Source organism: Phaethon aethereus, assembly GCF_964289735.1.
Source record: "Phaethon aethereus genome assembly, chromosome: 10".
NCBI classification, from domain to species: domain Eukaryota; kingdom Metazoa; phylum Chordata; class Aves; order Phaethontiformes; family Phaethontidae; genus Phaethon; species Phaethon aethereus.
This window is the reverse complement of record NC_138586.1, coordinates 3557417-3584435: the sequence shown is the minus strand read 5'-3', so window position 1 is coordinate 3584435 and position 27019 is coordinate 3557417. Positions and strand designations below refer to the sequence as shown.

Sequence of the window (27019 nt, the reverse complement as noted above, 5' to 3'; positions counted from 1 at the left end):
TAGTACTAGTAGAAATAAATTGTCCGTGTTGATGTTCCTGTGATGTTCTGCAAATAAGCAGATTCCCTCAGCTCTCATTCCATGTGTTTACAGAAGCACTGAAAAGAGAATTTAAAAAGTGAGAGATTTAAGCCTCTTAAAGGGAAAGGGGCATGTGGTGAATCTGGGTGGGGAAAAGTCAAGACCTACAAGCCTGCTGCCAAACTGTCCACCGACTTGCCTGCTTTTGGGTGATTTACTCCCAAAGTAAAACATGGCCTATAGGAGAGGAATGGGGTTGACAGTACAATCCATTTACACGGTGTTACCCCAACATTACTTGATGTGGACTTCCGTAAAGTGCAGTGTTTTCTGTTTGATGCTGACTGGAGCTCCCTATTTCAAGCGCTGAAATTGTCATCTGTGTTGATACTACTATCAGTTTGTTTAAGTAAATATTTTGGAAAACAGAGGGGGGTTAAACTTAAAAATGTTCATGCAGGCTATTTGGTCTGTAATACTCTAGAATTGTCTAAGTGCATAGTTGGTGCTAATTGCCCTTTCTGCAAGTACATTATTTGTTTGGGGTTTTTTGTTGCTGTTGCTTAAAACAAGAAAAAGAAACTCCTGACTCTGTGCATCTGATGTCCCACTGCAATTTTTACAAGTTAACTGTACATAGAGGCATTCTCCTGATCAAATAAAGCACAAGGGCTGTATGTGGAATAAATCATGCTGTGCAATTGTGTGCGAGTGATTTTTGCCAATCCCCAAAGTTTTTCCCAGGTACTTTATTAGGAGCAACTAAGTTTTTCAGTTCCATAACGGTTTTTATAGACTTGTTATTTTAAGTTTACCTCCAGTAGTCCGAGAGCACGCAGGGATGTCACGGGAAATTTTGAATAACCCCTTTGAGTGATTTTTCCACGAGTTACTTGCAGTCACAAGCAATGAAGTTGGAAGGGGTTAACTGCGCAAGGGCTCCCTCTTCTTCCTGGGGCAGCTCTGCGAGGTTTGGCGCACACACCCACGCCGAGAGCTGGCGGAAAACAGCCCGGCCGCACTCGGACAAACCCCGCAGTCGTTACGCGGAGAGGGGGACAGTGGGGCTCTTTGCGGGCATCTTAAAATGGCTGCTGCCCGAGGCAGCTCCTGCGGGCGGTCCGCGGGCTCAGCGGGAGGGCACTGCTCGCAGCCAGAGGGAAGCGGGCGCAGCTGCGCCGAGACGGGGCGAGTCACAGCTGGAGACGCGCTCCGCGAGTGGCCGTGGCCGGCGGGAAGGGGGGGGTGCTGGGGGCCGCGCCGGGCCGTGCCATGCCGGACTGTGCCACGCTGGGCCGGGCCGGGCCGGGCCGCGCGGCGGCGCCCGGCGCAGGTGGGCGCGTTCGGCGCGGTCCCTCATTAGCAGCAGCCGCGCGCCCAGCCGCCACGCGCCGCGCAGAGCAGCGCCCCGCGTGGAGCCTCCGTCTCCCGCTTCAGCCGCTGCCGCTTCAGCCGCTGCCGCCCGGGGAGGATGCAGAAGGGCTGGAAGAAGTACTTTGGGCAGAAGTCCTTCAGCGAGGTGGCCATGGACGAGTACCTGGGCAGCCTGGGGCTGTACCGCAAGATGACGGCCAAGGACGCCTCCTGCCTCTTCCGAGCTGTCTCAGAGCAGGTGGGCAGCACCGGTAACGGTTTTGGGGGGCAGCCCGGGCGCCTCAGGCCCTCGCTGGGGCTGGCGCGGTGGGTAGGGGAGGCTGCTCCTGAAGACCCCTCCTGGGTGCTCAAAGTGAGGTGTCTGGGGCGGGGATGTGTGTGGGGACGGGAGCAATCAGCCCCCTGGGTCACTTGGGCTTTCCTCAGCTTCTTCCTGAGAGCCTGTGGCCCTCCCCAGTGTCTCCTCTCCCTGCTTTGTGAAGTGTTTGTGGTGGTGTCAGTCTTTATAAACTCTGAGTAAAATAAGCATAATGTGAAGCATGAATTGAACTCTGCAATTTTCTCCTTTGTTTTTTCACAACTTTTTTTTTTTTTTTTTTAGCTGTTTTCATCACAAATTCATCACATGGAAGTTAGGAAAGCCTGTGTCTTGTTTATGAGGCAACACCAGCATAAGTTTGAATCTGTAAGTAATGTGTGTGTTAGGCAAATTTGCACATGCACTTAGGAAGTAACGTGGGAGGGGGTGAGTGGTTTAGCCATAAACATACCCATGTAAACACATGCAATGAAAACATGTCATGCTTTGCCAGGCTTGATACATGTAAGAGAAGAGAAATGGCAGCGTGATTGCTTGCTTACCTTATTTGAGTTGCAATCACATAAGCTTTATTTGACTTTATATTTCTGGAGTTCCTGAAATCAAGCGAGTTACTAATACCCAAGTAACAAGTAGGGTGACAGTTACTTGTGTTGTATATTCTCTGTGGAGCAACCACTGCAGAATTTAGTAGGTAGGAAATATGTAGGATTTTGGAGTAAGAAATGAACATCAAAAGATGGTGGAAAACTCCAGATTGTGTTTAATCGTTGGGTAAAGTCATTTTGGTTGGTTGGTTTTGTGTGTGGCAGTTTGTGCAGGTGTGTGTGCAGCATGGTTTTGTGTGGCGGTGGGATGTTTTTTGGTGTTTTTTGGTTTGTCTTTTTTGTGTGTGTGTTTTTGGTTTTTTTCCCCTGGTAATCACAGTTAAGTGCTTAATGTAATCTAGGGGGGAGATGAGTCACTCAGTTTCATGCTCTTAATTTTTTTAGGATCTCTTGGTATTTCCACATTGGTACCCCAAATCATTCCCGTGCTCTAAGGCATGAAGCCATACCCCTAGTTAGACCACAGCCCTTCAGAACCCAAAAATGAGAGGAATTGGCAGACTAATCCCAAACTTGGTGTCTATGCCCCCAGCCCCCTGCCCTGCCAGCTCCCATTCAACAGCTAGTAAGGTATGGTGCAGTGTTCAGGTTTAACTTTGCTTTCCAGCTGACTAAGTTCTTATATTCGTTTTCTTGAAAGTACGTGGAAGGGTCATTTGCGAAGTACCTTGAACGACTAGGAGATCCAAAGGTAAGACTGATACAATACTTGTCAAGAGATTAAAATTTGAGGAGTGTAGAACAGGAAAGTAAGTAGGCGATGCTTTAAAATGGGATCGTTTGGGGTTTTTTGTTTGTTGTTTTTTTTTTTTGATAGACCCCAATTCTGGCTTCTCACTTGCATAGGTAGTACTATGGGCTTATACTGAATATTCACCTGTATAAACAATATCAGTTTTAGTGGGGAATTTGTGTTGGTGCAAAGGAGCAATCTCTGCAGACCACTGAGGCTTCTCGTGGGCCTTATTCATAATTGGAATCCTCCAAGAAGGAAAAAGCATAATATGTGGAGTGTCCCTCACATCAAATGTTTAGCAGGTTTTGCAATCCCTTGCTTATTCCTTTACCCCCAGGTTTGAATACTAGAGTTCAAGATCTTATTTCTTTAGACTTTAACCAATAAATATGGTGAATGCAGCAGTCTCTGAAAGAAATGTCGTGTTTTTAATTTTAAAAAATATTGAGTGATGTGTTTGAGAGGCATTGCCAGAACTAGCTCCACCTTACTCTGCCTGGTAATTGTGGCCATTTCATGTTGCAGACTTCCCTCACCCCCCTGCCCTTGAAATCCTAATTTCTCAACTCTCAATGCATTCGTTGTTTTAATGAACTGATGAGTTTGGTTAGGTATTTTAATACTACAGAGAACTAGAATAGAGTTCTCTGTGTTGAAGATGGCTCTGCTACCTCATGTAATCTCATAATCTCATAATCTTGCACAGGAAAGTGCTGGCCAGCTGGAAATGAGTGCTTTAGCGGTGATGTACAAGTAAGTGTCTCTTTCTTAAGTTTCACTTCAGTTTGGACTTGATGGTGTTTGGGTTCTGGCCCCAGAACCTTCTATTTGTCACTGAGATACTAATGTGTGAAACATGGTAAGAAATGCTACTGTAACGAAGTTACTTAAACTAACATGTATATGGGTGTCATCACAGCCCCTGTTCTCCTAGTGTGGGTTAAGGGGAGGGTTGGTTTCCAGCCATGTTTATTTGTTATCTTTTTGCTAATGTTAAACTCCAAAGTCAAGTGTTTCCTCCTAGAGGCTGAAGGATGGAAAATGGGGGGGGAAAAAAACCGAAGGAGCTGTGTGTAGTGGAAACGCTGTGTTAGTTCTGCATGAATTTTAGTCATGCTTATGTGTTCTTGAAAGCTCCAGTAGTGAGGAGTACTTGCCCTACTTGGTGTGTAAACCCTGATATTTATGTCAAAGGTAATGTAAGCCTGCACAGGTGCTGCTGTCTTGCTGAAAATGCTGCTGTCCTGTAACAAGCAGTTTGGCTCTCCAGTAGCAGAAGGAAGAACCCTCCCTTTGCAGGCTTATTCTGTTCCAGTCCTAAAAGAACAAACTGCAATTTTGCAAGAGTTACTAGCTCCCTGTACTGAGGCTCTAATGCTTTTGCAGAGTGACTAAATCACTTAGACTTAATTGACTCGGTGTCTGAGCACCCTGCCATAAGCATGAGTACTTGACCTAATCTGTGACTAAATATAATGGTCTTTCACAGATAACTTTTTTTTTCCCCCCTAAGATGGGGAGTGTTTGCCTATCCACTTGTTGCTATATGGTAGCATTCATTGATTTTTCTATAAACAGCAGATCCTCTGAACGGCTCCCTGCAAACTTCTTCATAACATGGTTCTACTACAAGCGTGCTCTTTCAAGTCTTGTTTTTCCTCCGGTTACCTAGGCGAGACTTCATTCTGTACCGGTACCCTGGAAAGCCACCTGCTTATGCTACAGACAATGGCTTTGAAGACAAGGTGGGGAGAAGTGAGGCAATTTCCTACACCTACTCCTGAATCCTAGTTGCTTCCAGTCCTGCTTAGTTGTAAAAACTTGCCACTTGGAATTGAGCTCTTGTAACTTCAGTGCTCTTGCCTACCTGAACAAAACCCCAAAGCTGACTTCAGCTCATGGAAAAAGCACAGTATTTGCCTAACAGTTAATTCAATTATGGTAGCTTTGCTTCCCATCTGAGGGATGGATTGTGTGCCATTCCGCTGCCAATCTTTTTTGTCACTCCAGCTTGTTGTTGGAAAGAAGTTTTAAGTTTCTGAAATCTCTTTGGGTAAAAACACTTCCCAGTGGGAATTTGACCTGACAGGGTCGAATGAAATATCTGGGTTGAATTGAAGAGCAGAACAAGATACATTTACCATATTGGTGAAGAGGTGTTCTCCCCTACCCCCAGTACCTCCCTTCCTGAAGTAAGATGAGGTGTGCAGTTTTCCTTCCTGAAAAGGGGAAGTTATTGGGGAGGGATTAATCTAACAAACTGATTCATTTCTGTGACATACAAATTGAGCCCAGTTAAGATTGGGAGCTAATGAACAGTTTATCTACACAAGAATTACTGCTGGGGGCAAAAAGATGGAACATAAAGGAGAAATACTCTGTATTACCTCCCGTCTGACCGCTCTTGTTTTTTCTGCAGTCATGTAGATGTGCCCACACAATTATGTGGCTAGCTGAGGCATGATGCCAGTGAAGTTGCTGTGGTATGGATTTCAGTATGGGCTATTAAATTTGCCAAAGTAGCTAGTGTGCTCTGAAATCTGTGCTGCTGCAGCTGTCAGTATTACTGTCTTTGTTTACATGCTCTTCTTTCTTTTTCTGTGTAGCTTAATCTAATTCCAAAATGAGCTAACTTTAAAAATCAAACAGTGTGGTCTGGATGTGTGTTTGTCCTCAAAGGCTCTACTGCCAGAGGTCTCATTAAGTGTTGGCAGGTGTCTGTCATTAGAGTGCGTATGTGGGCAGCAGCTCTTTCTGGTGTTGCTCGTTCTCGCCATGAGATGAGAGCTGGTGCTGGCAGAAGACATAGTGCACACTGAATTAAGAGCCCTGGCATCCCAGCTCCTGCTGGCTCACTGGGAAGCATCCTTGCTGGCAATGTGCTGACAGCTGCCTAAGGGCTTTTGCTGGTTGCAGTTGACTGTGGTCACGTGCCAAGATGGGGTTTGATGGTATATGTTAACTTGGTGTATCAATGTATATGTTGCAGAAAGCATTCACGTCTTCAAAAGGCAGGATAATATTGCTTATTAAAAGCAAGGCTTTGTTGAGGGCTAGAGAAGTAGATGCTATTCTAGTCCCTCAGGTAGGGAAGGGTGAAATGTGCCTTTGATACCCCTGAGACACACTGTCCAAGTGCTGCACTTAATGGCCTGTACTTATTTTTACCTCTTGAGCCATGAGGTAAAATAACTTGGTGGTTTCAGAAGCAAGTGGGAAACAAATTCTTACTTTATGTTTAATACAGCATGATGTACAAATTGACAGTTTGTATAATAGACAAAGTTACTTAGAGACTTCACCTAGGATTCAGTTTTAAGCCAATTCTACAGCTTTTTCATATTTATTTTGAGAATACTGTTTTCTTGGTGAGTTGGTGTTGACTGTAAAATGAAAGAATTATGTAGTCTTGAGCTAGGATATCAAATAGAAAGAACTAGGTTTTACATCATTCCAGCCTTAAAGCCTTTTTTTTTTTTTTAAATTATTTTCCCAGATTTTACTGTGTTGTTCCGGCAACGGCCATTATGACTCTGTGTATACAAAACAATTCCAGGAAAATGCTGCTATTTGCCAGGGTAAACTTGAAATAATTTTTCTATGGAAGAGAATTATGTGTTTTCATACATTTATAGCCAGTGTTTGTTTCAGTTTTCAGGGCTGGGGAAAAGAGAGATGGAAGCTCATTTATTGTACATTAATATATACTTATAGTCATTATTCAGTTAAGTGGGATATTGGACCAAATTAATTCCAGAGGTCACTTGTTCCCACCTGAATTATTTTATGATTCTCTCCTTAATTGAATTTAATATAACTAGCACCTTTTAATAATAGATAATATCTGAAGATACACTTACCTTGAAAATTGCAGCAGTTCTTATGGGTCTGGTATTATCTTAATTTGGTTTGAGCTTTGTGTTGATTTGTTCAGCTGTATTATATGAGATCCTGTACAAAGATGTGTTTGGCATGGATGAGGAAGAATTAAGGTCTGCAGTTGAGGTGTTTCGAAGCGGATCCAAGAAGAACAGAAACAGTGGCTCTGTAGGAAGTGAGGATGCAAACTTTGATTGTCTTCATGAAAAAGTATCCAGAAATCCATCAGAAAAGAGGTAGTATTTTGGGAAGGGGTTGTGGTAAAAGGGAAGCCAAAAAACCTAAAAACCTTGCAAAGGGCAGCTTTTCCAAGTTTCTTTGTTCGTGGGGTATTAGCTCTTTTTCCTATCTCATGACACAAACACAAAGCTGAAGTATATTGTGGAAGAGAGTGCTTTCCTTGGAGCTGGGAAGTGTCACCTAACTGGACATCCTCTCCTGCTGACCATGTTACAGTTGCATGTTACTGTGTAAAATATCAGCTTATTTGTAAATAAAATTGTTCTTTATGTCATCATAATATTCTTTCAGTGAGAAACTGTTACTACTCTTCTAAGCCTCTATAACTCTGCAGAGGCAATAGTGTATTGAGAAAAGAGGTTTGCTTTATTTTCTTGTTTGTCTTTTTTTAAATGGAATCATACCCCAAATAGACAATTAAATGGTGGCATTATTCAAGTCTGGATCATTGGGGATGAGGGGAACAGACAGAATGTACCTAAAGAAACCCTCATATCCCGTGGTGTTCTAGTCACTAGAATGGCTTGAGGGATGCCTCTGACCATTACTGAATGCTTGCAGATGACATTGGTTTGATAAGACTTAGAACAGGGTGTCATGTTGGACTTGACAGTGCAAGAGTTTGATCAGTCAGTGGGATCATCTTCATCCTTTCCTAATGCAAGCAGTAGCCCTCTTTGGGGGTGGGTGTTGGAAGAAGTGAAGGTCATGTTCTTGAAACTGGGAAAAGGGTTGTCCCGTATGGCATTGCAGCCGTGGCTAGTGTTTAAGGCAAAATCTACCACGTGGTGGCACCATGGTGCTTTTTCAGACTGTGTGAACAAGTTGGTTGATTTTAATCCTGGCTAGAAATCATGCATTGCATCTTTTGTAATCTTATTTTCAATTACTTAGAGTGGACAACTGGGAAAGCAATGATACTGATAATCCACAGGAAGAAAAGTTCAAGCAAGGCATTGAAGAAAAGGTTTGTCAGGGAAGAATTTATTATGGTGTTTTTGTGTGGGTTTTTTTTGTTGTTGTTTTTTTATGATGTTACCCTTGTTAGGGCTAAATCCTCTTTCCTACTTTTAAAAAATTACTTTTTGGAAGGTGGGTGGCTTATTTCTTCCATCTGCTTGTCTCTCTGATTTTGCCCTTGAGTTTCTGTTAAATTGGATAAGCCTTTTTCCTTTCTGAGGTTTTCTTGTTCTTCTCTAGCTAATTCTCCCCACACCCCACCCCACTCCAAGATGGAGCTTAGCAGATGTTTCCTGGTCTGCTGTTTTATTTTTCCCAGAAATGGTTTAAATCAGTTCACTTCTGTTTTGAACACTGTATAAATCAGTTTGTAACAGTTCTGGAAAATCTATAGAAACCTTTTTTCAGCTATAACTGAAATTCCCACCAACTTTTGAAGCCATGGCTTCATTGGTCTGGTTAGTTTCCTTCAGTTCTTTTTGAGTAAAGAACATGCCAAATGTTACTCTTGAGTCTGTTTCTTTTCTGAAGTCTGTTTGCTCAGCTTCTGAATGCCTAAATGTGTTTTCATATTCTTGAGCTTTAGTTTTTAGGCAAATATTGTGGAAGTGAACATTTTGGAAAATAGTATGTGTACATCTTAAAATGGTCCAGAGATGCTGGCAGGATAGACTGCTGAACACATTAAATGCCCTTGTTAATGCTCCATTTCAACTCTGTTTTTAGCCTCCAGAAAATCCATCAAAGATGCCTGTTCCTTATAAAGTGCTAAAGGCACTGGACCCTGAGATCTACCGAAATGTGGAGTTTGATGTTTGGCTGGACAGCAGAAAAGGTATCTTCAAAAAGAGAAAAACTAACAACTCTTTTGGTACTAGACTTAGTGTTAAATTTATGAATCTGAGGCCTCAATATCACCTGTTTCTTCACAGCTGAAATGTGAAGGAAACTGGTTAACCCAGCAGATGCTTGTAGGTAGTACATCTTCTTGCTAGTAGCTGGTTTCTTGGCTTCATTTCAAAGTATGAAGTACACTGCTTCTGACACTGTATAATGGTGATAAAGTTGCTAAAAATCTGACCTCTGCTATTTACTGACTATAGTATAGGAAATATGAGGACTCAAAGCAGAGTACAGAACTCTGTGTTACCCTTCTGTTGTATTGGAAATCATTCCAATTGGAGAGTTTTTTTTGTTGCAGCATGACTGCAAGGACTTTTTAAAGCATAATTTTGGCTTCAGAGTTGTATAATAATGATCTCAAATGTAGCATCAAGATCTGTGAAATGAGATGAGTTTTCTCTTGCTTCCCAGCTCTCCTGAGCTTGAACATTCTTGAGAGATTTCATGGTCTTTGTGGCTTGAGATAGATTGCTGCTTTTTGGCATACGGTATGGCTGATCTGTAAAGCAAGAAGTTACCAAGAAAGCTAAGTTCTGAAGTGGTGTTTGATGTCTGACCCAAAGTGCTTTGCATGCTGAAGAACTCCAGCATTTTACAGCTGCATAACAATAATGAGGGTCATTAAAATTCTTGGAACAGAGTATAGTAACTAATTATCTATGTAGGGTACTGATGTGCAGGGAATCCAGACAAGGAATGGAGAAAAGCTTACTGAAATCTAGCAGCAAGGAGACTTTAGGCAATGTTAGTTTTTCCTGAATAACATCTCATTTTTGCCAAATGCCACCAGTACTCTGGCAAGACAAGACACATCCAACATTCTTAATACCAGGACTGGTATTAAATGCAGGATTAATTCTGTACCATCACAAAAGACATTGTAGTATTGAAGTAGTAGTGCGACTTACTGCATTATCTGGATATTACTGATCTCCTGTGACTTACCCTGATGGTAGTCTGTTATAAGAACATCTACAGTTACTTCACCATTACTATGGGGAATGTTCAGATGTGCGTAGGAAATATGTAACTCGGCCTATAATCTGTAGTTGGGTGCTCTCATGAAGTACCTGTAGGACACATGAAGAAAGAACAGTAGTTTAAAGGCTTTTTCCTTTTTATTTATTTATTCATTTATTTTTAGAGCTTCAAAAAACTGACTACATGGTGTTTGCTGGGAGACAGTACTATTTAGGAGACAAGTGTCAGGTTAGTACTCAAAGGAGACTCAGTTATGATAAACTATTAAAACTGCTTTAAATGGAGTGTGGTTAGCCATAAAATCATTTGACTTTGTAGAATTTTACAAGGCTTTTCTAATTTTCTTTCTTCTAGCTATTAATCTGACTTTCTTCTAATTTCTTTCTAAAATCTACCTTTATACGCTGGGTAGTGTGAAGGAAAAGCTGTTTGGAAATTCATTGCGAACCAGTGATATACCTTCTGTGAGTGTGGAAGTTCCAGACCAAGAGCTGAAAGTGCCCAGGGTGTGTATTTGAGGTAGTTGTCTATTTGATTTTCACTGGGGGCCAGCCACAAGTCTGGACAGTCTTCCACTTCTCAACAGTAATTTAGCAAACATTTTTATAAAAATAGAAAGGGAAGAGCTAAAAAGGGAGGAGTAGCATGATCTGTCCAGGAGATGCTGAAAGGAAGGTCAGCTTTCTTTGTATTCCAATGTTGTATGTAGTGAGCACTTTTTTTCAAACTGTGATAACTGTTTGAGGTAGTGCTGATGATTCACTCAGTGACATGTTTCTAGCTGGGCAGAGGTTTCCTTTCCAATTTCCTGTTTTATCTTCCGTTGACTTCAAGTTCTTAAATAGTGGTCTTTCTTGGTACTTACCTGCTTGGCACAGCGTATAAAAAAATAAGTTAGAAAGCAGGTATCTTCTTACATCTCAGTCACTCACAAGACTTTTTTTTTTTTTCCTTCCCTTTCCTCCCTGAAGTTAGTATAGTGCTCTTTATTTTGCTTGCTATTTTGAAGAGTATTTGAGACTTCTGGGCTAACTCAGTAACATAGGATCAGCTAGCAGCAGCCTTTGCCATTAGTGATGTAGACAGTATTTTGAATCCCCTGATACAGTTTGGCTTTTTTAGAGCTTCCTTTGTTCTCTTTCCAGGTACGTCTGGAGCCTGGAGGTAAGTATTATAATGCTCATATCCAGGAAGTTGGACAAGATGGCAACACATTGACTGTATTCGTTGAGGAGCTGGCAGAAAAGTAAGCAGTCTGGTGACAACTTTCTTTGAACTCTTTCTGGTTGAGTTTGCACATTCACAGATGCTTAAAATAGGATTGAAAATAGGATTGTTACGATACTGTGAAAAGAAAAGAGGACCTAGGCTTTTAAACATGAAGTGAGACTTTGCTACCTTTTTGTCTATCACTCTTCAAACAGGATGTTGCACAAAATTTTTTCTCCTGGATTTCTAATGGCCAAAATCATTACTGTAGTGCGTTCTGTGAAATCTTGCTGCTCTTTCTCCTCTGGAATGTGAAAGTGATCTTTGCAGTTTGGGCTTAATTAATGGATAGCAAATTACCCTCTGCTGTTGGTTTCTCTGGAGTTTTTATGTTGTACCAAACAGCAAAATAAGTGGTACTTCTGGTGAGTAATCACTTTCTCCACCTTGCTGTTTTTCTCCAAACCTAGAATTCAGCTTGATGACACTGCAAAAATTCTGTGTTGTCAAATGCTTTCAGGTGTACCTCTGAAGGCATACAAATGCAGGGAAGATAGGCTTGACCCAGGAAGTTAGTAGTGCTGAGACTAAATCCTAGCTTGCCTTTTTTAATAAACAAGTTAACAGTAATGTGTGTTTGGTGTCAGAGAAAAAGGTTATTTTTTTTTATTTTCACAAGCTCCCTACACTCTTAAGTTTGTGGGGTTTTTGTATTTTCTTCTGTCTTAGTGTTGCTTCAGCTTATTTTGTGCAGTTATGCACAGTGTATCCTTGTGGCACTGCTAACATCAGTGTTACTCATGTAGGCATACAGTTCCTTTGGCAAACTTAAAACCAGTGACACAAGTGGCGCCTGTCCTTGCTTGGAATATGGTTCCCAGCCGAAAAGGAGGAACCTATCAGAAAATAACAGGTGGATACTTCTCAGGAATAGGTTTGTACAAGGTTTCCACAAACATTCCTTCCCTTGGCCCAGGGCAGGGAGTGGGGGAAACAGTCGTGACTGTTTTAACAGTAGCAGTCTTTGTATGTTGGAAGTGATTTAATTCAGCCTGTGATACAAAACTTTGTCACTGCAGGGGTTTGATATAAAGTGATCCTTCAGACAGAGGAATGAATTTGCTATTGCAAAGAGAAAATCCATTGAAAATCCATAGCAAAGTTGGTATTGCTCAAAATTGTCAAGAAAAAATTTGGCACTTGAGAACCATATATAAATACTGGGTCTGTAAACCAAAAAGCTTATCTGAATCGGCTGTAGCAGAGATGCATGGATGGACTGGGGCTTCTCCGGCCAATTAAATATGGATTGTATTTGTTTAATTTGGAGAAATTTTTTTTTAATAAATAAATGCAACTTCCATAAAGATATTTTTAACACAGAGTACTGAGCTTGCTGGGAAGGTATAATCATGTGAGATGCTTGTATTCTGCTCATAATTTAAAAAGCCCACTTGAGCCTTCAAAATAAGGTTATGAAGTTTGTATACTTAAAATGCACTTTTTGGGGGATAGTCCACTGACTTTTTTGGGTGTCCAAATACTGAACTTTTTCAAATGATAAAGAGAACACAGCTCTGGAGTCAGCTGTTAAAGGTGTAAATCTATTATCTTCTCTGTCCTCAACTGAAACTGCAGAAATGGATATGAAAACGCGGAAGAGAATGCTTAAGAAAGTTCGTGGAAAGGAAGTCTTTATGACTGTGGCTTATAGCAGGGGTCAGCCAGTTCTTCCACCCCGGCTACAGCACAGTGTTCCTTCAGGGCGCTCTCCTCCAGTTCACTGCTCACAGGGTGGTGGAAACATGGCACCTTATGAACCCTATCATCCTCAGAATGCTCCTCAGAGACATAACCGTGGATTTGGGATGCCAAGGTATGAAGCCATGAAAACCTGTCTGAGGTCACCACTCTTTCTCTATTCATTCCTGCTCCAGACTAGTTAGGAGAGAGTTTGTGCTATTTAGTAGGTAAAAGCTACAAATGAGTTCCATCTGAGAGGCACTTGCTGGTAATTGCACCTTTTACCCTTTAAACTTAGGGGATCTGCCCGATTTATAAACAGGCACAACATGGTTGGCCCTCAAATAGCATTCTACCCCAGTCCAGGAAAGAGATGCAATCAGAGCAGTTTCTCCTGCAGGTCCTGGTAAGTGAATATCAACCTCTTTTACAAAATGTTGCTCTAGAAGAGTTGGGGAGGATGGTGGAATGTGGAGGGCTGAGTTGGCTGCTAGTGGCACAGTATGAAACAACAGGTTCATGGTGCTTCTCCAAAAAGAACAAAGTTCAATTGAGCAACGAAGCCAAGGTGCAACTCCAGGTAGTGGTGATTCTTGACCTCCTTCCTTGTTTTTAAAGCTCGTACAGCCGTAGCCGCCGTCAGATGCAGTGTATGAATAAGGAATGCCAGTATGGGTTTGTACCGGGGAATGGAGAGGAGCCTCAAGGACCAGAAGAAGCTATAACCTTCTATGAATTTGAAGGTGCAGATGACACTGCTTTTCCTACTTTACCAGTAAGTTCTGAACAAGGGGTATGTTAAAAGCTCTCAAAGAGGGGGTGTCGGGGTGGGGTGGGGGAAGCTGTACAAAGGTGCAGCATTTCTATACCTAAATATACAGCAGTGTTTTTTTCTCTTCCCTTCCTATAAGTGATTAAATATTAATTTTTCTAGATGTTCCCCTTCCTTCTCCCTCCCCTCATGGGCAGCACTTGTTTACTTTCAAAAGAAAACAAAACTCCCTTCCTACTGTGGATGTCTGTCTAGCTCTAAATATTGTGGGAGAAAGCTTTTCACTTGTTTGCCACACTGTAATTTATTGTTTGTGTCACCAGATTGAGAAACTGTGTAGTGATAGCGTGGATTGTTCCTATGAATTTATAGTTGTGATGTCTTGGGCTAGCGTGTTGTTCCTGGAGCAGTTGCCACTGCGACAGAAACAGGAGAAAATTCCAAATCTAGACTTCTCTTTAAAACGGTCTTTCTGTTGGGTCGTAGGTAAAGTGGCGCAGCGTATTCTTAAACTTCAAAATAAATCCTTTTCACTTACTTGTAGTTGAACTTAGTGCAAAGCTGGACATGCTACAAAAATAGATTTATATTTAGGTATATGAACAGGAAAGTGGATCTGTTTTTTTAAAAAAAAAAAAAAACACAAACCTGGTAGGTTTGAATTTGTTTTTACTGTGTTGAAGCAGTGGACTTGAGAAACATTAGCTTTGTATTTAAATGTGAGAGGGGGAATCTGCTCAGGGCTGTTTCAATGGCAGCTATTTTTAATTTGTCCTCATGTGCTAGGTCTGTAATCTTTGCTCTGATTTTCCTCCACATGTGTTGAGGAATAAGGACAGATTAGCCTGCAATTTATTTTTCTGACATGAAATCAATAGAGATTAGTAGCTTTTCCTTCCCATTGCTAGACCATACACCTGCAGCTCCTAATGAATAGTTTTTCATGCTCCTTCAGTGACTTTGTTGTTGTCAATGCCAAAGCCTTTTCTCTGTCTCTTCCTTGTCTTGTTTAGTAAAAGAATATAACATTTCCTGGGGAAAGATGCATCTCGCAGAACACTCTGCCATCCTACTAGAGGCCTGGTGGGAGAATCTTCTGACTTACCACCTCTGCTTCAAGCTTGGAAATCTTACAAGCCTCTCTGAGCACTTTATCGATCTCATAGTCACCGTGTCTTCTGAGGAGAATTTTGAGTGTCACCTTAGCCGTCACAAAAGAATGAATCGACTCCTTTTGCTTGAGCATCACAGTCCTATATCTGTGCTTCAGAGAACTCTCTCTTTTAAATTGTGGAGCAGCTAAGCACTGACTTCAGTGCAAAGGCACAGGGTGTGTGAAGTGTTAAAGGAGTCCTGTGGGAAACCCAGATGGGTGCTGCTCTCGGAAAGAGTCAGGCTTGCATGTGTGGGTCAAGTTAGTGCAGACGGTGGTGTCTGTGCCAGCAGCCACCCAGGGGTTTCATTAACTGTGACTAAAGAGAACCTTTTTCCATGATCATGAGAGTATTTGGCTGAACTGGTTGGCTCTTGGTGTGGTGGGAATGCTCCAGGATGAGGAACACAGGAGTGTGTGTTGGGGGTAGCAGTCTTGGCTGTTGTCTGGGGTCTGCTCCCTCCTTTTCAGCTTTGTTTGAGCTTGAGAGAAAGCGGGCTAAGTCCTGGGATGGAGCAACTTGACGGTATTGCATAGGAGAGAGGTAGGTCTTCAAAACTAAATTACCTTAAGTATGCTAGGCAGACCGAAAGGTAAAGGAAAGAAACGCGTCCGCAACTGTTTTGCCGTAGTTGAGGTGCACAGGCAGGGAAGCGCAAATGATAATTCTAGTAAGATTTGGTTGCAGCAAGCTTGGTCTGCCAGCCTGTGTCTCCCCTGTGTGTGTGTGTGTAGAGCGTGGAAAGGCTTTAAACTATTTCTAAGTGGACACTTCTGACTTTGCTTTTTAGAGCCAGGGTAGTCCTGCTCCCGTTATCCATGGTCCAGCAGGATTTTGGGTAGCAAGGAGAGGCACAAACTCTGCTCCACCTGCCAAGCAGACCCTGAATTCCTCAGAGGAGGAAGAGGAAACAAGTGAAAATGGTGAGTTCTCAAAGGACTGGTGGGCAAAGAGAAAAGACAGCTTTAGAAGATCTTCAGGGTGCTCTTGATTGTCAAAGTAGGTTCCTTACACCTCCTAAGTAAGCGTTTATTGTGAGCTTTGAACAGGCGTGTGAGCGTGTTCTTTTTCCTTGTTGTCCGATAGAAATGTGTCACTTCCGCTTAAGCGTGCTACGTCATTGCCCTTGTGATTGCGTAGGTCTGTAGCCAGCCGAGTTACTGCTTAAAACGGTACGGTGTACATCTGGGAATGGCAAGCTTGGTACTTGGTGGAGTAACAAAATGAGCATATCTGGAGTGTTTCTCTACCTTTTTTTGCACAGAACAACGAGCTGCGTTCAGTATTATCTTGATGGATGCACTGCAGTGTAATTGTGGTAACTTCAGCCTTAAGCTTTTTTTCCCCCCTCCCTGAATCAAAGCTTCCTGTTCTCTCCCTTGTAGGGAAATTTCATGAAGATTATATCTATGCCCCTCCGGGTAAGTAAATCTTTAGTCTTCACTTGTAGAACGCTTGGTGACTGTAATGCGCTCATTATGACCTTTTTATAAATTTCTGAAGGGTTCGATTTTATGCTGCCTTTTTTCAATTAATTTTGCCTATACCCTCCAGATCCCGACTGTGAAACTGCAACAGTATTTAGTTCAGCAGAACCTACAGCAAACTTGGTAAGCTTTAGTCACTGTCTGTTTGGATTAGGAATCCTTGAAGCATGTGACATTCTTCATAGAAACTGTCCTTGGATGCAGGCTTAATTTAGTGGGTCAGAGACTTCTTTTGGAAGAAAGGAATGATGGTTTCAGTTCTATATTCACCGCCCTTTTCCTCCCTAAATTGTGAGGTTTTTGTCTCAGTCTATAAGTGCAGTCTGCATTGTACTAGATGCATTAATGATATTCCACCTTTCCCTCTGCAAACAGAAAGCATATATTTGAGTGCTGTTTTCTTTCCTTCTTTTTTTCCTCCAGACAGCACTTGCTTTTATCATGCTACCCTTCAAGTCTCATTCCAGTTAGTTTTAATTTCTCCATTGTGGGACAGGAGAGGTCTCACCTCTGACAGAACTGACTTTGGACTTTTTTTTTAATCTGAAGCTAAACCTTTAGTCACCTACTGGTCTCTGGTGGGTGTGAAAGCCAGTCCTCTGCATGTCAGAATAAAACTGCTGTTAGTCGAGTTGCCAAAGATCTTGTGTGTATGTGTGTATAGTCCATAAATAAATAAATTTCAGGGGGGTGTGTGTGGGGGTGTATGTGTCTTGTGACTTCTTTGGCTCTTAAATGTACTGTGCTTTGCTTTGGAATCCCTTCAGGAAGAAGGGCCAGTCTCTGTGCCACCTCAAGACGGAGTGGCTTCCTACAGCTGTTCCCAGAAGGTAATATCTAGTACTTTATTGTGGTAGCCCTGCCCCTTACAGCATCTTGTAGGAAAGAATGTAATTACCTATGAATATAAGCAAAACAGAAGGGTGAGAAGATGTATTGCAGGTGTCTGCAACTCTAAACTGATATTTTCAAGGTAATATTTAGAGAGCTGGGATAGCTGCCTTTACAGCTAGGACTTCCAAAATGCATTTATGTGAAGTGAGAATTTTTGACCTATGTGATACTTCCGTAGTCTTTGTTGAAGCCAGTTGTAGAGGCGGCCTACTGATGACTCTGACTCTTTTCCAGGTGATGGTGAATTCTGCAGCAATCTCAACCTCAACAGGTGTTTATGCTGCTCCAGCTACAGGCTTCTCAAATTCTGCTGCCTCTACTCCAGCCAGTGCCACAACAGCAGTTCCCCCACAAACAGCAGTTCAGCCAGTCATAGTATCTCCCATTTCTATAGGGAGGCCAGGTAGAGTGTGCATGCTATGTCTGTGGACTTGGATGTCTTAAGATTTCGGTTGCATCTTCCCCTCCCATTTTTTTCCCAAGACAAATGTTAAAGGACTTTAAAAAACAAAACAAAACCAAAAACACACACACACAAAAAAAACCCCAAAAAACAAAACACCCAAAAAAGTATCACTTGCTTTGCCTGAACACTACTGACTTCTTGCTTTCATGTTTTGAAGGGGAGAGTTGCCCCTGAATTTGCATGGGAATTGGAGGTCTCTGCTTTGGCTTCCCGCTTGCCACCTTTAGCCATCAATGCCAAGCGTTTCACTAGAAAGTCCTTTTCAGAAGGCAGAAGTTCATGGCAGCTCCCTTCTCCCCCTATTTCCTACAGTTAATTTTCCTCTTGAGTTGAGATACTGGTCCTGAGGCTTTACTGTCCCTTCCAAAAGGGTCGCTGGCTGTGATGTTTCAGGATCCACACAAATTTCCAGTTCACTTTTGTGGCCCTTAGCTCTTGTGCTCAGTTAATTCTAAGCAGGCAGCTTGATTTTGTGATGTGTCATGTGGTGCACTTACCACCTGCAATGCTGTATCTATTTTCTTCTTGTGAAATGTCTGTTAAGAAAAAATGTGTTTTCCTCTCCTTATAAAGAGGACTTTTCATGTCTTGTAGCTCTTCATTTGGTATCTAGAAAACCTTCCGTGTTCAATTCTGCTCACTTTTATCTCCCTTTTCCTCTTTTCTTTTTCTCCTTCATTTGTTTTTTCCCACTTTGCATGAGAGTTTAGTCAGCACAGTTCTCCAAGCTGTCTCCTTGCTGATGCCATTACAAATAACCTGCTGGTGTGTTAGAGGTGTGGGCCACCTAATGAATATTTAACAATAGTATGCCCAAAATATTTTTGTTTGGATGTGTCTTGAACTTTCCCCTGGTTTTGTGGGCTTGTTGTCACGCTTCTGATGACTTTGATTGGCTTGTCTCTGGCTGTTCTAGGACAGACACTTACATAAGGAAAGTCTGGCCTGCCTTCTAGTATGGAGAAATGATTGAAAAAGGCATTTATTCTTAACTGGAATATGAATCTTGCAGATAGGTTCCAATCTCACAAGCCTCAACCGTATGTCTATCTGGTTTTAAAACTTCTTCTGGAATTCTTTTAAAGTGATTACTAAAGAGAACTTTGTTAAAGTTTGTATTTACGGGCACTAAGATGACAAAGTAGTGCAAAACTGTGTAACTTAGCATTTTGCTCATTTGATATGCTATTGCAAACTTGAGTTGACTTTTGTTTCCTTCTAATTGTAGCAGTTTCGTCAGTGCCGTTCCCAGTTTACTCAGCTCCTCTTCCTCCAGTCAGTGAGATGGGAGAAGCTGGTGTTGTTCTCCCACCTTACTCTTGTGATCCCAGTGGCAGTGATCTGCCTCAAGGTAACGATGGTATTTTGTGCTTTTACTACTACTGCTCTTCAGCACACTTCTGACTTGGGTTCTCAGTGTTCAGTTCTGCTCAATTCTATCTCCCTTTTCTTCTCTCTCTCTTCCCCCCTTTTGTTTTTTTCCACTCTGCATGAGAGTTTAGTCAGCACAGTTCTCCAAGCTGTCTCCTCACTGATGCCATTACAAATGGAAACTTAACAGAATACCTATACTGAGAAGAAATGGCTCTTTGCAGCTTGCAGGGAGTGAGAAATAATATTACGGATGCTTATGCTAAAAATGTTTTAATTCCCGGTTCTGAAATAGCAAGTTCACATCTGACTCAAACATGAGATTACTGCAGCTTTAGACAGCAGCCTAAAGAAATACCAAGGGAGATAATACTCGTTCTTGGTGAAGTAATAATTTTTCTGATAACTGATTTAAAAAAAAAATAAAAATCTGTATATTTGTAAGTCATGCTGTTTCACAGTTCAGTGGGATATTGTGGTGTTTTCCTGTATGGCTCCAAGATGTCATTATGTGGTATCATAAACTGGTGATAAAGTGTAGGGTCATCATGTTCCTTGGGTGTGTAGCTTTTTTGTATACTGTCATCAATTATGATAGTGTTTAATGTACATTTCAGCTATTAAGCCGTGAGTGCGCAAAGACCAACATAGTACCTACGAGCAGAGCAGCTCACAAACGGCTTTCAGCTTTATCAGCTGAACATGGACTTCATTTCAGAAGTGGTAATCTTTAGTCAACTTGCTCTGACAATTTAAGAATACCGGCATGCCATGCAAGGTTGCATCAGACAGCCGAGCTTGGTAAGCAGTGCAACAGGCATATACATACTTGATTTTTGGTGATTGTTATTAATTACTCCCCTCATTCTGTCATGTTTATGGCTCACAAGGCATACAGAGAGCCTATAATTCACAGAGCTTTGTTTAATAACCCAAAGATCAATCTGTCTGCTGTCCTTATTGCAAACCAGGTGCTCCTCAGCTACAGGAATACCAGTACTGCTTGCTGTTACGCTATGTAACTTGTTTTTCTCCAGGTGGAGAATGCTGCGAGGCCGAAGCGTGCCACTGTTGCATCACTGCACACATCTCAAGAGGCAGAAAAATTATTCTGTGATGCAGTGTCTTGTCTTAGCTGATAAGGATTGTTGGTTGCATGTAGTTTTGGACAGCTGTAGAAAATGCTCTACCCTGTAGATGTCCTCTTGCTCTGTCTCTTGACAGTGCATAGTCTCAAACTGCACTAAAGGTTAAAAATTTAGAAATCCTGCCAAAGAAAACTTGGTTATTTTTCCTGCTTGTCATCTTGCTATCAAGATTCAGATTGTCCTAATGTGTAGCATTCGGACTGGAGCAGAAATGCTCCAGATACAAGTTGGAGTTCAGTTACCTGTGTTGCCACAGCATAGTATACAACAGCTTCAGCTCTTTTTGCTTTCTGTGGCAGGGAGCATCGGGGGAAGCTGGTTTTGTCAGTAACAAGGCCAAGCTAGAGGTGAGCTGTAGCCTGCTCTGAAGAGCAGCAGTGCAAAACGGGCTGGTCATGTTTTTGTTGCTCAAGTAGTGGGTATAACTCTGCATGGTGGTTGAAGTACATAGGCTTTTAAAATAATTTCATAGCTAACTTATTCTAATAGCCATCTATAGACACAGCAGATGACATAATTTCCTCAGGCTTGCTACCTTTAGTTCAAGTTCCTGAATCTCCCATGTTCGCTGTTGGTGTAGAGGGTAGCTTTTCATTCCGGGGTGAGTGAGGAAAGGAACTGGCTGCATATACGTAGGGTCTGTGAAATCCAAGTGTTCCTTTTTGTGCTGTTTTGCAAAGTGTTGTTTCACTATAACTGCCTGACTTGATTTCCTCCGCCCTCACGCACCCATCCTTGTACCTGTCTGTGTTTCAGGTATATGGCAGTTGTAGCTTTTATTGCATGAGAAGGCAAAGCTTTTGGCTTTTATTCCAAAAGCTATTGCTTGAAGGTGGAGCATAAAGTATTTTGGTGACGCAGGTTGTTTTCATGCTTGATGCAGCATATTGGCATCTAACGTAGCTCTGTTGTCCCTGCGTGAGACTCTCCTCAATGTGCCTATCCTAGAGGGCTAATTTCAGAGAGGATACAGAGGTACTCTTGATGGGTATGGTTCTGGTAGCTACGGGTTGCAGAAGAACTTTGGGCTGAAATGCTATGGATTTTTCCAGTTGCATTTGCCAGGTAACATGCTTGTGTTGTCAGAAGTGGATCTGGGAAAAGGCAGGTTCCAAAAACTGATGGCATGGCTGCTCACAGGTACTGCTAACGTGCTCTGCAGTAGCTCTGCTGTCTTGCAGGCGCTCTCACTTCCTGGTTTTCTTACTCTTGAATATTCTTGTTTTCCACTCCCTGCTGCAGTAGTATTACTCTAGATGATACTATGCGCACATCAGAGCTAATGGTTTTCACCTTTAGCTGAATGCCCTTAACTGAAGCTTTCAGCACTTGAGAGAATTGGGTGTTAAGTGTACTGACAAGAATCTGGAGTGGATGTGGATTCATAACCTCTTCAGACCCTGCCTGTAGCTCTTCAGCTGAGTCACTCCACATGGTATTGGCCTTACCCTTCTTGGCATAGACGGAAGTGTGTTTTTAAGGATTTTCATGTTAGTAGCTAATAAGGAACTGCACGTAGCATTTCTGTTGTCACGCTGCTCTGGTGTAATCTATGTGGCCTTTAAGTTAAGAAATCCAGAAGCTTTGGGGTAGTGCAGGGTGAAGTACGTGGATACACTTGACCTGGAGTTCTGTGCACTGCGCTGGAGATACGTGCAGGCCCAGTATAGGCTGGGAGCATGACTTGTCTACAGGCTGAAGCCCTGGACTTGGGAGGAAAACCTGCCATGTGCCTTGGTATTACTTGGTACATCTGCCTTTGTTCCAATTGTCAGAGTCTCTGGCTCTTTCATTAATGGAGCTTTGGGCTCGTGAAACCCGTTTATTAACATGGAGAGCTCAGGTGTCCTACCCTTGCCTGCTCCCTTGTATTTGAAGGAGCTGTTGATAAAAGACCGCTTGATAAAGGCTGTGTTCCAGAGACTGTTGTAGTGTTCAGGATTGGCCAGAGCTTCCCCTCAGCACAGTGGAAGTCTTACCATGATTTTTGTGCTGATGCATTGTAAGATGAGATTTCTATCAGTAGTCAGCATGGTCTTTGTTTTCATGGTGGTTAATGTCTTTTGGCTTAGCCATTGCTTCATAAGGTAGTCATGTTTTACTGAAGATTGACTTGATTTCTAGACACCTAAAAGCGGAGTGTAAACAGAAACTGGTCTCCTACTGTACTGGCTTCCGCTCCAGCGTTCCACAGACGTCAGTACTTCCAGTATCAGTTTGTCACTTCAGTCTCCCAGCTCTTCCTTTGTACTGTTATCACTGCTATGAAGCAGCTGTTTCATTCAGCTCTTACGCTTGTTTTGCATAGATTTGCATAAACAATTGAAGAACAAAATCAGATTTTTTTAAGGGGGGGGAAAAAACCCACAAAAAACAAAGCAAACCAGCTTGTTCCAAACGTAGATGCAATTTCAGCCAGGTGCTAAGAAGTTGGCATTTATGTGAGCCTTCGGGTTATCTTTAATATTTTGCTGACCGTGGTCGGTGCCACAGCCAAATGAGCGGCACTTTTGGGAGCAAGCTTCCAGCTGTTAGATGTAAGGAAGGATCTGCGTGTGCTGCCTAAAATAGCTGCGTGGATTGTTGCCCTGATCAAATATGCTGAATAGTAAAAGAGTTGAGAATTGGCAAAAGCAATGGAGGGAGAGATCCGTGTGCGTTTCAAGGCTGGGGTTTGCATTTGTGACGCCGTGCCTATCCGCAGCAAAACGCGACACGCGGCGCTGTGGCAGCGCTGCGCTGGGAAAGCGTGTGTGCATGGTAGCTGGGTGGACAGGGAGCAACGTGGAGCTGGGGCCCTGGTCTAGGGGGAAGTGGGGCAGTGTTAAGAACATGGTGTATGGGGTAACTCTGGAGGTGTTGCTGTCGAAGCCCTTAGTGGCCTCGCTCCTTCTGAGTTGTGTCCCTGCTTTCCCTTTCAGCTCCCAGCAGTAGTAAAGCAAAGTCTGTGCGTGTGCACGCACATGCAAACCTACTGCTGTGGAATAGGTGACTTGCCTTTCCTGAGCCTTTAAATCAAACCTGTATTTGAATCTGAGCAATGAACAGTTTCTCTCATGCCCTTGTTGTAGGATTAAAATACGTGCTCTCTTTTCCTTGCAATGGTCAACTTTAAGGTTTAAAACTGCTTCTCTGTTTTTGGGCAGTTGGAAATGTGTTTCCAAGTTCAAATCCCTGTTGTTTTTGGAGAGTGGTTTCAGAGTTCCTCCACACACCTTTGCTTCTGAGTGTATTGTATTCACCAGGGGGGCAAATTATTCAGTACGTGGAAGACAGCAGTAAAAAATTACTTGCAAGAAAGCAGGAAACTGTGTATCCTTGTGAGGAAGGGAAGGAGCATCTTCCTTATTGCTCCCCTCTCCTCTCTGTTTTTTGACTTGGTATAACAATTGCGGTGACCACCAAAACTATGTCAGAAGGTCTTAGGATTGCTGCGTATGTTGTCCCCATTGACATGTGTCTGGTCATTGCTCAACAAAGCTCTGAAGACAGAGATGGTTGCAGAGCCAGGCTGAACGCTGGGCAAAAACAGTGTGACGCTGGAGTCTCTGGAGTTGGCGGGTTGTCTCATGTGCCAGCCCAGTATGGGTGTTTGCAGTATGTATGCAGAGTGTGTACATAACGTGTGTACATTGGGGGTGAATTGTCACTGGTGTACGAGAAGGCTGCTTCTGCCTGTTTGTGTGCTTCCAAACCCTTTCTCATTTCTGTGGTGAGGAAGGGAGGGAGTGCTCTTAGTGGTCAGCTTACAGGTTCGTCATCAAATTCTTATTTGATAAAATACTTTTTCGGCTAAAAACTCCACCTTAATAGGAAGTCAGAATTGCTGAAGTCCTAGTTGCTTAGGTGGTAGAGACTTGTAACAACACTGACAATTATCACTTGAGTAATCAAGATGAATAAACCAAAATTAAAGCTAATGTAATCATTGAAGTTGGATAATAAGTTGGGCAGACAAGTGCTCTACTATTGCAGAAATATCTAATTGGATTAACTTAAAAAGATAAACTACTTTTAACAACTACTTATATTGAAGATATAGTCTTTACCCTCAAGACTTTAAAAAAAAAAATAGTGCTAAAATACTCTTCATTAAGTAAGAGTAACTTAAAATGAAGTGCTCTTAGTGTGTGTAAATTTCTGTTGCCTCTCGGTTTATACTCTTCTGCTCTTTAATGTTATATCCCTTAATTTCAGATACAAAGGTCTTGCGGTATTATTTTAATCTGGGATTGCAAGTAAGTGCTTTTAAAATGAATACAGTAAATTGCCTGTAAAAACTGCTGTTTTTCTTGACAAATGTACTGATGTATCTAAGACTTCCAAGTGTGCTAAATTGTGTAGGCTTGTTTGGTGGAGGTTAAAGTATAGCTCAGGAAGTGAAGTTCTAACTCAAAATGTGAAGCACACTGGTATGTACGTTCAGTCGTTTTACTTTGAGTTCTGGTGGTGGTTTTTCATTTTTGTTTTTGTGAGGATGGTGGATAAATATTGTTCTTTCTGTGAAGGTAAGAGGAGGAACCTGAGCCATTTTTAGGAAAATTTATGTACTTAGGCAAGACATCAAAGACTGTTTAGAGGTGTGTGCTTTGAGGCTTCTAGGACTTGTACAGCTGTGATCAGACTGGTTAGCACCATTTGTCTGTGTTCTGGGAAATCTTGCTCTCCTGAAAAGTTGTCTCTGCACCAGCAGTCATGGGTAGGTCAGTGCTGCTGCTCAGGGTAGTAAAAGAAGAAATGCCAGCTTCTTCAACTGAAGAAGCAGGGAAAATCTCTTTGAATATGACCAAGTCGATAGGTGGGAATCTTCCCTCTCTGTAAAGAGTTGTGACACAACAGCAATGTGGAACTGAGGTGGCTGTTGCTGCAGATGCTGCAATACCTTTTCTGGTAGGCTGTATTGGGGTGGCTTTTGTGTATGTAGTATCTTAAGGGGCTAGGAAGGAAAAAATGCAGTTCTTCCTAACTTCAGATCTGAAACTAGTAGCGATTTGGAGGAGGGATGGAGTGTATCTGGTTGTATGGTGACCTTGTATTTTCTTTCTTTTCTCAAAGTATTATCAGCAGAGCTATTGGCCTTCCATGGTGTATGTACAGCCAGTGCTGCAACCATCACCTGTGGAAGTTTATCCAACATATGCTGAGCCAGCTCCTGTCCTAGATCAGTCAGTACCTCAGCTCTACGCAGATGCTGGGCGAGCTGAAGTCCACCAGGTTCCCTTCGAAGTACCTGCAAATGGTTAGTATTTGAGTATAAGACCACATACACCCTTCTAGTGGAAGGTGTCCCTGCCCATGGCAGGGGGCTTGGAACTAGATGGTCTTTAAGGTCCCTTCCAACCCAAACCATTCTGTGATTCTATAATGAGAAGTGAGGGAACAGGTTTTCAGAGCATGAGTGTTCCATAGGAGCTGCTTGCCTGCAGCTTTGCTACGCTGTAGGAAGTGTGAGGTTGGGAGGACACAGAGTAGGCCTTGTAAGGGGTTATCACAAGTTCCTCTGCCACCTGTGGTACTACTTCAGGTGTGTCAGTCACTGGTGTAGCCACCAGTGTGTCAAGGACTTCCTAAAGCCATGAAAAGGAAGAAGTAATCCTTTCTAGGCCTTACTAGGTACGCTAACTTTAACTTGGGAGAACTTCTTCTCAAACTGTGGTGGACTCTCGTTGCTTACTGATAAGCAAACAGTCATGGTATCAAAAGGGTATGCCTGTAGTTAAAGGAAAGGAGACAGCTGGTTGAATTTTGGCAAGCACTGAGCGTTGGTGCTGCAACTCCATAGGAATTGTTAAAGGAAGATGTTGCAAACCTTGGTTTTAGGCTCAGCGTGCAGAGCTGTTATCTGCTGAGTAGCCCTTATTGCTAGCTGTGCCTCTTACTGTGTGTAAAACTTACAGCAAAAGTTAGCTTCACCTAGGAGCTTTGTAACAAGCTTGTAGATACACTCGGCAGCAAATAGGAGGATTGTATTAAATGAGGAAAAAGATGTCGGCAGGGTCAGATGCCTCGCTCATTAAAATCTATGGAACGTGGCAAACAGTCAGTGTTGGGAAGGAGCACATCGTAACAAAAGCGTTGCTCAGGGGCATACAGGCTTATTGCTCCAACAGTGCTTCAGCCTGTTCAGCTTAGGTGGTTCTTTTGCATAGATTGGTGTCAGAGATCAAATAGGGGAAGAATATATCATCTCTTTACCCGAGTCCCTCTTGAAAAAGCTGCCACTCCAATGCAGGATGCTGCGAAGCAATTCTTGAACAGGCTTTAGTGAGAAGATGAGCAAGTTGTCTTCTAATCTAACTGAGGACCCAAAATGATTTTGACCTCTCTGTTAGGTGGGACATATATAGGCATAAAATTGTAATCTAAATGGATTTTTCCTTTTGGCCATCAGAATAATGCTGTGTTCGCAATAATGAAAGTCTGCATGAAAAGGCCATAGATATGGTAAAATATGCTAAGTGTGTGTATCTTGTTTTCTTTTTTTTAAGGTAACTTTCAAAATGCGGAGCCTCAGCCCCTGTCCTACGGGCCTGTATATTACCCAATTGTGTCAGACCCCTTCAGCCAGCAATCTCTTCCTGGGTTTGATTCTTTAGTACCTGCCTATCGCTATATCAGTACCTGGCATCCAGTAAATCCACCATATGGAAATTCTCCACAAATTGCTAATGCTGTAAGTTCTGGACCACTGCACCAAGTCAGCTATATTGCCTCACCTAACCCCGCACCTCATGACATGCCTCAAGGAATGTAA

General features: G+C 42.5%; 1 protein-coding gene across 1 annotated transcript; it reads left to right on the top strand.

The window, feature by feature from the left end:
* Positions 1-1460: 1460 nt before the first annotated feature.
* Positions 1461-27019, top strand: LOC309408400 (UDP-N-acetylglucosamine transferase subunit ALG13-like; the record flags this gene model as incomplete). Its single annotated transcript, XM_082004214.1, has 24 exons — positions 1461-1633; positions 1997-2080; positions 2963-3013; positions 3765-3811; positions 4731-4803; positions 6555-6636; positions 6993-7173; positions 8072-8144; positions 8864-8972; positions 10185-10249; positions 11167-11267; positions 12037-12164; positions 12869-13106; positions 13272-13379; positions 13592-13748; positions 15690-15822; positions 16285-16320; positions 16454-16509; positions 17154-17216; positions 17515-17683; positions 18975-19097; positions 24463-24503; positions 25321-25504; positions 26754-27019. The coding sequence occupies exons 1-24, from the start codon at positions 1493-1495 to the stop codon at positions 27017-27019; spliced, it is 2709 nt and encodes a 902-aa protein (XP_081860340.1). The 5' UTR covers positions 1461-1492.